This window comes from Aythya ferina (assembly GCF_964211825.1).
Source record: "Aythya ferina genome assembly, chromosome: Z".
Classification (NCBI taxonomy): domain Eukaryota; kingdom Metazoa; phylum Chordata; class Aves; order Anseriformes; family Anatidae; genus Aythya; species Aythya ferina.
The window spans coordinates 52,002,561-52,013,287 of record NC_140299.1 but is presented as its reverse complement, the minus strand read 5'-3'; the positions used below and the strand labels follow the sequence as shown (position 1 = coordinate 52,013,287).

The following is a 10,727-nucleotide window of genomic DNA, read 5'->3' as shown; positions in this document are numbered from 1 at the left end:
GCACACGCTGCAGTGCTCCCACCCTGCTCTCCCCATCAGTACCACGGGGGTACTGGGGCTCTACTCTGAGAAATGTTCAAGGAGGGAAAGAGTGCAAGTTACAAAAAGTCCCCTGTTTCCACTTGACTTTTCATGAACTGGTTACAGGTGGCTGCTAAAAAGCTGGACCCACTGCAGCTGAGAGTTGCCCCAGACTCCAAGGAAGATTTCAGAATGGGTCCCTGCAGAAATCTTTGTGAGGAAGAGCATGCCCAGGGCACAATATTGCTTTCACTGCTCTTGTTCCCTTCTCCCTGCCTGTCAGCAGTTCTGGCACCCTGGTCCTGGCTGAGGGCAGACCTCGGTGCCCCCAGAGTGCTGTGGACACTGTGGATGCTCTGCAGAGGCAGCAGGGCCTTGCCTGCACCTTGGGGCTTGCAGAAGAGGAAGGCTGGTCTGTGACAGCCCTTGGAGGGTTGAACCTGGCTCTGGAGAGGGCACCTCTTGCATTGACATGTGAATGAGAACGAATAGCAACCCATCCAGCCCCTCTCCCAGCAAGGACAGATGCTCTCATGTCTGCATGTTTTCTGCTGCTTCATCTTGCTGGGTTTTGAAGGTCCTGGGCAGATGAGTGTCCAAGCACTTAGGGATGAGCAGTTTCATTTCCCTCCCCTTCCTGGGCTGGCCCCATGAGCGCTGGGGTACCTCAGGCAGGCAGTGGGTAAATGAGGGGCTGGGGGAAGCAACACAAGGGGAGGAGCACTCTGCAGCTTTCCAATGTAAATGGCATGGAAATCAGGCTTCTGTGAGGCCAAAGGCCCCTCTGGAATAGGCCTACAGTTAACACAACACTCGTGCTAAATGAGGCGGTTGACACAGCTTTCAGGCTGTAGTGCTGCTGTTAATTTACTGTGTGAAAGGGCTGAACCCCCTGGTCAGGGGATGAATTGCCCCACCGAGGACCGAGGCTTTTCTCCCCATGGAGGAACTGCATCCTTCCACCCCGGGATGTCAATATTTATGGGGGGCAATCCTCCTAGCTGAGAAACGTGCAGCGCTTTTACAAACCCAGTGTGGGAGAAAGCATGAGCCCTATCCAGGATGTGCACCATGGAGATGGTCACAGTGATGTTTGGAGGTCTGAGGTGGCCTCCAAATATCTCCAGACCCTCTGAACCTCTCCTTGGAGCTCTGTGCCTGACTGGAAAGGGAGCCTGGGTTTTGTCAGGCCCCCACAGCAGCTCCTCTGCCGGGTCCCTAAGCTGAGGGACCCCTTTCATGCAGGGGCAGTCTGTCCTTTTGTTTTTAGCAGGCAGATGTGAGATGGCTTGGCTGCTGTCCCTGAGCTGAGAGGACATTTGGGGCCTACCCCAGCAAAGCAGAACGAAGTCTGCACTTGGCAGACCCTGTGTCTCAGCTGCAAGGGTACAGAGCGGGGTTGCCCTTGCTTTTAAATGCAGAAATTAAACCCAGCCTTCATGCACTGCGTGGGCCCCACAGTGAAGGGAAAGCTGGCTGATGTGTGAGTGCATGCCTGCAGCTTCTTCTTGTACTTGGACCCAGGCAGGCACCGGAGCAGCAGCTCAGGCTGTGCTGCAGGCTGCAGGAGGTGCAACCAGGGGCTCCACGTGGAAGCCAGCTTTTCTCCAAAATGTAGTGGCAGGGTCGATTTGCCTGCACATAGCCGTCTCCACAGCATCACAGCACTGTCAGAGCAGAGGGCATCTCCTGCTCAGGGACACGGTAAACACGCCAGCCTGTGTCTGAACCCGGCGTCGTGTTAAAGCCAGCTTTTGAATAAACATTGGATCTCATTTACAGGCTCAGAGCTGACAAAACAAAACAAAACACACACACCAAAAAGAGAGAGAGAAAAAAAAAAAAAAGAAAAAAAGAAAAAAAGATTTTATTTCCATCTTTTCCTGCAAAGTACGTCAAACCCAGCCAAAGTTGTGCCCTGACTAGTAAGCACGGTCAGAGTTCCTGCCCCAGCCCTCCAGAAAGGGGCAGAGAGCGGTGGTGAGGAGAGAAAAGGCAGGACAGAGAGAATCTCCCGGGAGATGCAAAACGAGCTCCTGGATTGCTAGGACTAGTGGTGACACGCGCCAGACAAAGGACCTGCTATTCTATAAATGAGGCGGCCAGGACCAGCACCAGGCGGACTCCATCCAGCGAGAGCAAGCTCTGCGGCCAGGCACGGCGAGAGCTGCCAGGGAAGGAAAAGAGGAGACGTCCGATTTTGCCGTCCCTTCACCAGCTGACCAGGTTTGGCGAGCTGCAAGCACCTGTGACCAAAAATGTAAGTGACGACTTACTCATCTCCCTGCAGAATTGCCGCCCCTCTCCTGGGCTTACCTTGCAACTTCCTCGGGCATGCTGACGTTTCCTTCCCGAGACACATGGCAGGGACTTTCACTTATTGTCATGGCATCTTGGGATCTTGTCATCAAAAGGCTAAGAGTAAGGCACCTTATCTGGCAGACGTAATGGTTACGGAAACAGCCACTTCTGGGTGACTGCCTTTAATTGAAATAATTCTGTTGCTCTGTTCCTGTACTTGGGCTTTTCCAATTCTTAGAACCCACCCAGTGAATAAAACCTTACACCAGGTGAAATATTGTTTTGTTTGTTTTTATATTTTGGACAGAAATGTTGATGCATAGATGTGGAGCGAAAAAAAAAAAAAAAAAAAAAAAAGAAAAAAAAAAGTGATTCTTAGAGTCACTGTTCCTAGTATTCCTAGATTTTCTTACATTATAACTTCGTAATTACCCACTAGGTGAACTCATTTATACCTCAGCAAAGTGATGTGAATGAGTTATTGCACTGGTGTAAAATGATTACACAGAGCACCATAGGAACCCTGAGTTGAGAAATAGAGCTTAAACGAATTCTCCAGTGTATGATATTTGAAACAAAATATTTGCAAAAGCATACAGAACAAAACATGTGCCAGACCTTTTTGTATGATTATGCACTAGCCTGTGTGGAAATCCTATGAATGTGTCAACAAATAAGGATGCTAAAAGGAGCTTTAAATTTCAAACCTCACATATTTAAAAATATCCCCACTACTTTACAGGACACTGCCTTAGAACAGATGTGCCTGTAAAATGCACAAGTATCTGAATTTTGCCTAGTTCAATAGTTCACTTAGTAGGAAAAGCTTAATGATTTTATTCATTTAAGTTCAGCGGGTAAATGTTGACAATTCTCAAAATTAAGAAACAAACAAACAAACAAAAAAACTTTTGAAACCTCCCAATCTAGAATAGGTTCATATTTCCAGGGCTAATCTACTACATAAAGTTGTGTCTATCTGAAAAAGCAAATAATAAAAGTAGCATTTTTTTTTTCTGAAGTAGCTGTATCTGTTTGTGTGTGAGAGTATAGGACAATATATGGGTTTTGGGACCTTACTCCACCATACGTTTCACAAAAAAATAGCTGAAATAAATGCAGTTTGCTTTTATTACCTGTTTACACGGGATATTAGAGTAGTCATGGTGTGAGTAGCTAATCCAAGAAATGAGGAGCTCACAGAGCCACCAAGCAAGGTGGGCAGCTTGGTGACAAAACGCAGGTGCCCAGGAGCATGGCTGTGGCTGTGATGATCTTCATGCTGGCCTTTCCACCAGGTGTAGTCTTGTGGAGGTTAGCAGCATGACACCTATGAAAAACCAGCAGCACAGTTCTTGCCTCGTGGTGGTTGGTATCACAGCTTTGCAGGTCACGTTTTGCCCTGGTGGGTATGTTTCTCAGTGCTTTTGTTGACCTCTGATCTTACATGCAGCAGACCCCAATAATTCCTGGGGTGATGCCATGGTGCCCTGCAGACTGGTTTTAAGTCATGTTTGGTAGGAAACGAGGACACTGTACACAGATAGTGGGATGGCATCAAAATTTTGGTCCTGCTGAAGTCACAGAGAGATTTTTCTGTCAGCCTCAGAGCAGACCTCAGAGCAGACCTGGACGGGATGTGTAGTGAATATTGTCATGGGGTCATACCCTAAAACAACAGCAGATAGACCTTCCTAGAGGCACATGTCCCTAAGGACTCCTGCAGCAGCTGTGAGCTGCCACAGGCCCATCCCTGCCGAGCTGAGAGATGGGCAGCATCTGATCCCCCTCCTTTAAGCTGAGAAGGGCAGAGACTTTGTAATATGTAATATTTGGGAAGTGAATTCAACAGAGGCTGTTTTTAATGGAAACCCGGTGGAACTGCAGTTGAACCTTTGACTCAAGAGGGCTGTACAGGAGATGGGACTAGGAGGACAGAAAAGCTTTATTACAAAATGTTTCCTGGATCTTTCTGAATAGACAGTGCTAGTGCAAGTTAAAAAAAAAAAGGGTTAAAGCTCTTGGCTGAATGTCTCTTTCTCAGCTGCTGTACAACATAGCAAGCTGTTGTGTCCATGCCAATACACTAGACTTTAATTTAGCAAGAACTGTTGCAAAGCAAGAGGGCTTTGTTGTTGTTGTTTTTTCTTTGCACAGAGCTGTGGTATAAATTGATTTTACTGTAAAAAAGCATTGGCAAGTGGGGATACATGGGAAAAAAAAAAATCCTGTGTGCACAGGGAGTTAATTTTTGCAAATCTCTTTGTCATTTGTGATAAGGTTTCAATCACGTATTTTGTTCTCTGCCAAACACCTGTTGGGTGGCAGTCCATCGCTTTCCAGATCTACCTTTCCAAAGACTGTCTTAGGAACAGCATTTGAAGGTGTTCAAATTAAAAGTGTCTGCGGGGAATACTTATTTTGCCAAAATTTCACTGATTTGCTGACAGCAGTGAGCTCACACCCCTGCAAGAAATATGCACCCTCCGGGTGGGCCACCAGACTGCAAGGCTGCACCACTGTGGGGCAAGGCTGGCTGCTGTGAAAATTACCTTCTGAAACTGTAATCAGACGTAGTTTGGATGAGTATCCTCAAATGTGGAGGCTGACTTAAGCCTGTGACTTTTACACCACTCTTTTGCACTCCGGTGGTCTCCTTTTCCTGGAGGTTCAAAGAGAGGACGGCATAGCTGGGAGCGTCCTGTAAATGCTGCCCTTAGACAGGAGAGCTCCCAGAAGCGGAGATTTCACTGCGTGCGCTTTGTCTCAGATTTACAGACCTTAAAAAAGGTAAATCACTCTGTCAGCGCTCGCTGTTTTTTATGGCGCTTTAGCTGCTGTGCTGTGCTTTGTACCGCAGCACGATTGCCAGATAACCCTCCCGACAGAGGCGTGAGGCAGTGAAACGAGACGTAGTTTACTGTTGGAGTCCCTCCTCGTCCCACGCCTGACTTAAAACAAAATGAATTTCGCTTACAGGTGTTTGGAGGCGCTCCACCAGAGTGGGGAGCGATGGCTCTGCTTCACCTCATGGGCCCAGCACTCGTCACTGCCGGGTGAGGCTGGGCCACCCTGAGCAGGCCACTGTGCTCACACAGAGATGATTTCCTTTCCAAAAAACCTGCAGCTGAGATGGGCTAATTGCAGGCAGGAGGGACACGGAGGCACAGGAAGGAGAAGAGATTTGCCTGAGGCGAAAGGGGAGTGGAAATGAGGACAGAAGTGCAGCTCCCTGGTGGCCTGCACAGCCTTTTGCTCACTGCGCTGTGCTCTCCCACCAGCACACCAGTGGGATTTCGGGTGGGGGGCACTCAGGGAGGGGTATGGAAATGCTAAGGAAAGCTGAGAGGGATGATCCCGAGCCTGGAGGTGTGCTGCCCCTCCTGCAGCCTGCTGAGCTTCCCGAGGGATGGCCTCCAGGCCTGAGCAGACAGAGCATGGTTCAGCTGCAGAGCGTCAAGACTATTTCTCCTATGGGGAGGAGAAAAAGAAAAGAAAAGGAAAAAAAAAAAGTCGCATGTGTTACTGATAGGCAGTGTAATGTTTTGTGACATCCGTACTCAATCTTCTCCTCTGCACGGTACTGAGCCCTGTGCTCCACAGCTGGCATGGAGCTGAAGAGGCAAACAATGAGCTTCCTCCTCCTCCTCCTCCTCCTCTTCACCACGTCGCACTGAGGCAAAGCGAACAAAGCGTGGCCACGGGGAGCTCTGCTGGGGTGATCTCTGCTCCCCATGGTGGATCAGGCTCCCAAGCACCTGCCTGCTGCGGGGCCCGGGCACCACCTGCTGCTGGGCTGCCATTGACGCCAGGGCTGAGGGGACTTCACAAAATCAATGTGTTAAATAACCCATTCTAGCAGGCACCGGGTTTTTCCCCTGTGGAGCAGCAGCGTGGCATCGCAGGTTGACTAGAAGCACTCCAATTCTTGCTGGCAGCAGGCATCTGCTGTCTGATTAAGATTTGCAGGAGTAGGTCTCCAGTGGCTGGTTTCAGCATGGATTTAACTTCAGTGAGGTCAAAGGTATAACTTGAGGGAGGAACTTTCTCATCCACGATCTTTATTTAATAGCAGCCTGCTAATCATGACTGAGTGCTGGGCTGCCGGTGAGTCCCCTGCCGGCCCTCAGGCATTAACCGCTGGCTTGGGGGCCATTTGCTGGGGAATGTCCTCGCAGGGACGGCACTTTGTGCCTCAGCTGCTGCTGCTGCTGCTGCTGGAAGCGCCTGAGCTCTCGCATGGAGAGGCTGCGAGAGCTGCTGCCACCGAGAGAGAGGTCTTCATCTCCTCTATTGTTTGGTCTTTTGTCTGGTGACACTTGCGGCTGCATTAGCCGCAGCCAGAATTTCCCCCCCCCTCCTATTTTTGCTCATTTCTAAAGAGCAGGCAGGGGGTGGGAAGAGCTTCATCTCTCCGTTCAGTGGGTGGCGGTGTTTTGTTTTCCTCTGTCTGGCTGTCAGGGCAGATTCACTGCTGAGCTGGGGCTATGGCTTCGCACAATTCTCTTTACACGCTGCAGATGTGGATCGCAGCTCACGAAGCTGCACTAACCCGCTGCTTCTGGATATCTCCTCCTGATCCCGGTTAAATCTTGTCCTCGGTGGCTCCGCTTTACCCCTCAGAGTTATTCCTCCAGTGGAAATGCTGTAACCCTCCGGGTCTACATTCCTGAGAGCAGAATTAATCCCCTTGAATTTAGCCTGCTGCTGTCCTGGTGCCTTTCTTATCAGCTGCATGTGGGGCTGTTAAGCTGTGGCTGGCGGAGGTGACCGTAAAGCACAGGGTAATCCAGGTGTGCAGCTTCATGCTGTTTGTCCATGATGTGTGTAAGCAAAGTGGTGATCTCTGCATGGGTTTAAAATGGACTGAGGGGGTATGGGCTGTGTGCAGCCCCTGGGCAACACCACACCAGAGAAAGCTAAGGGACGTGCAACATTAGCAGAGACCTGAAGCTGCAAGTAATTTCATACTGAAAGCCACCCTTGGTGGGGAGGAGGGCTGGAGAGAAGGACGGAAGAGGAGGAAAGGGATGAGACAAAATGAATGGAAATCAGATCCCTTGTCAGCAAACACGCTGCCTTTTGGCCGGAAGGTGCCGTGATTAGAGGGAATTGGACGGATGGGCAGGTCGTGATGTGAGGAAAGAAGCTCTGTTGAAACATTACACTCGGGCAGCACGGGACCAGGCTCATGAAGCTCCTCTCCTGCTTCCAGCAGAAGCGCTGAGCGCCACGACAGGAAATACCAAGACAGCAGTGGGAGAAAGGGAGAGGGATTTAAGGTGGAGAGGTGCATGGAGGTGGGTCACACCTGCAGGGCATCTCCCCATGGGGTGTCAGCACAGAGGGGAGCACTGGGGTGGGAGGAAGCTGTTGTTCGGGGATCCTGAACAAATATCAGAAGTACAAACACGCATTTTTGAAGTGTAAAGCAGGCGCCGGTCCCACAAAGGCATCTATTTGCTGACAAGGCTTGTGACCACAGAGGTAGTGTTGTCCTTTCCAAGTGAAAGAGGAGAGAGACAAAGGCAGCGTAGTGTGCAGGAGCAGGCTGGGGTTATTTTCCCACCAATAATGCTGCTAAAAGGACAAATTCACAGCGCCAAGGCTGTGTGCTGACCTGCTCTCCTGGAGCGCTGCACTGGGCACTGCCTGCAGCAGAAGAAAGAGCAGGAGCTGACCCTCAATCAGCATTTGTAGCCCAGATGTACACCCAGAGCCATGCACCAGAACCACAGCCCAGAGACTGAGCAGCCTGGCAAAATGCTGTCCTCCTGGCCCATTAGAAGGAGCAAGGAATCCCAAATAACTTCTCCTACCTCATGAAAAATGGCTGACCTTGTACAAGAATAAAGTTATCCTAAAACAGATAAAAAAAGTGGGGGGAAGGGAAGCAGGTGGCACTCTGAAAGTCACAGGGATCCAAGCAGCTGCTTGGAAAAATAAAACTGTAACAGTGAAAGTTTTGCCCTGGGAATGAATGTGCCGCAGTGGACAAGAGCAGAGGAGGACAGCGTCTGAAATCTGTATTGCTGTTTCAGCAGTGTTCTTGCCAAAAAGGTAGCTAGCTCTTCCGGGTGGGTGCAAAGTACAAAGTAGATTTGTTCACATAGCACAAACCAAAAGTGACGCGCAGAGTAGGAAAACAATTTTAAAAGAGAGGTGTGGTCCCCATTTGAATCAAGCAGCGGGTCTCCATGCAAATCTACAAGAAATATGAAAATCTCTCAGCCATTTGCAATACGAGGGCTTGCTTCTTTTTCAAACGAGCCGCTCATGAAGCAAGGACATTCTGACGGGACAAATTTCTTGTTCCTGAAGGTGGAGTAGACAACCGGGCTGCCAGCAATTTCCAGCTTCTACCAGAATAGCAATGCGGCAGCTCTGTGAGGGCTACAGCTGAGAGGCGACAGGGAGGTAGGGGCAGCGTGAGCGTAGCCATATAAAGCCTACACAGGCACATCTCTGACCATGGCTCCAACGTGATTTATGACCCTGTAGCTGTGTCTGTCTGGTGATTTGCAATCCGTGCCAGGCTGAGACTTCTCGGCCTGCCTTGCATGTCTTGTCTCCCTGCCAGGGGAGCCCCTCCAACCTCTGCATCACCGCAGAGTTTCCCCCTTCTGGGGGTGAGGGGTGCTTCTCCCCAGCCCCTGTGGGACTGCTGTGTGGGTGAGTTTGCCATATTAAGAGCCTGGGTTTACACATGCAGAAGAAGGTCGGTGGAAATATGTGCCCTTTATTCCCTTGGATGTTTTCCGTTCCCTTGGATTGTTTTCCCTGCTCCAACTGTCTGTGTGCCATTGGCATAAAAAAGCAGCTTCAGAAATGGAAAAGTGGATGTCTGCCACAGGGCTGTGTGAGAGCAGGGAAGGCTCTTTGGAGGGAACTACATCCATCAGATGTTTATGAGCAAGGACCAGAGGGCTGTTGGGGACCAAAACAGCCTTCCTGGGAAAAGGGAATGGGCAAGAAAAGCTGTGTGGTCTGGCGTGTTACAGATGGGCATATATGCCTTCATCCATCTCAGCTGGTCTCTGGGATTCCTTTTGATGGCAATACAAGCAAGGCTGGGTCAACCCCACAATCCCTTGATCACCTCTCTGCCAAATTGCATTTAGAGCCACCCCTCAGAGCTTGCAGAGCAGTCTCCTGCTGCCAGATCTGCGCTGGGCCATGGGTTTCCTTAGCTGCTCAGCTCCCCGAGGCAGCGCGGCCAAGTAATCTCTACGGGGACATTTTGGCTGGAATGCCTGCACGCTTTGTAGGAGTCACGCTTAACCTCTGCAGCCTGCAAAGCCCTGCCCGGGAGCACTTGTGGCATTTGTGGCTTAGCCTTGGCAGCTCTCAGAGGCTAAAATAGAAGTCCAAATGGATCCAACTGGAGAGTGCCTGCCGCCAGCAGCGAGCAGTCAGTGTGGGCTGGGCAGGGCACCAGAACATAGCCTCCCTGGAGAAGTCTCCCGAAATAACCATAATCACACGTGCTCATTAATATCAGCTGTCTGACCACTGCAGGCCCCAACACAAGGTCCACCCAAGCCTGGCTGAGCTCCTGCTGTGAGCCACGAGGCCTGGGCCGGGTGGGAGCAGCCCCCAGGGAGGTGTGAATGGGGTTTGGGAAGCACGGGGGTGTTCTTGGCCTCGTCCTGCCTGCCTGCCCTCCCTCCAAAGAAGTGCCCTGTGGGTCAGCAGTCAGGGGTATCTGGCATGGACTCACCATCTCCTCTGCTTTGCAGCGCTGTGGGAATGACAAGGAAGATCTTCACCAACACCAGGGAGCGATGGAGGCAGCAGAACGTCAACAGCGCCTTTGCCAAGCTGAGGAAACTCATTCCCACCCACCCGCCTGACAAAAAGCTCAGCAAGAACGAGACGCTGCGGCTCGCCATGAGGTACATCAACTTCCTCGTCAAGGTGCTGGGAGAGCCCGGCCTGCAGCAGACGGCAGCGGCAGCACGAGGCAGCCTCCTGGGCTTCTTCCAGCAAGCCCCACGCCTGCAGAGCATGGAGGAGCTGGCTCTGGTTGAGAGCTGTGGTGCCTCCTCTCCTGGTGGGAGCAGCAATATTGCAGAGTGCTGCTGGCCAGAGACTTTGTCTCCTTAGCAGACAATGAGAGATTGGTGTTAGTCTGATACATGTATTTCCCCCCCACACCTTTTTTTTTTTTTTTTTTTTTTTTTTTTTTTTTTTTTTTTGTGGGTTGCTTCTGTATGTACATTGATTATTTATTTATATTTATTACTTTTTTTTTTTTTTTAATAAGTTTTTATTTAACAGGAAAGGAATTCTTTGGTCAGCCAGCAACCTGAAAGACCAGAGAAAGAACTCTCAGACCCTGGGAGCCTGGAAGGACTCACCGCTGCCACAGCAGGGTCCGAGCCAGAAGGGCATTCTGCCCTGAT

General features: G+C 50.4%; 1 protein-coding gene across 1 annotated transcript; it reads left to right on the top strand.

Moving 5' to 3' along the window:
• Window positions 1–2,096: 2,096 nt before the first annotated feature.
• On the top strand, window positions 2,097–10,459 carry TAL2 (TAL bHLH transcription factor 2). The gene is made up of 2 exons (XM_084505232.1): window positions 2,097–2,281; window positions 10,062–10,459. The coding sequence occupies exon 2, from the start codon at window positions 10,072–10,074 to the stop codon at window positions 10,426–10,428; it is 357 nt and encodes a 118-aa protein (XP_084361358.1). The 5' UTR covers window positions 2,097–2,281; window positions 10,062–10,071; the 3' UTR covers window positions 10,429–10,459.
• Window positions 10,460–10,727: the final 268 nt, after the last annotated feature.

Excerpts from the sequence above, each read along its gene's own strand:
- TAL2 (XM_084505232.1), top strand. The coding sequence starts at position 10,072 with ATGACAAGGAAGATCTTCACCAACACCAGGGAGCGATGGAGGCAGCAG.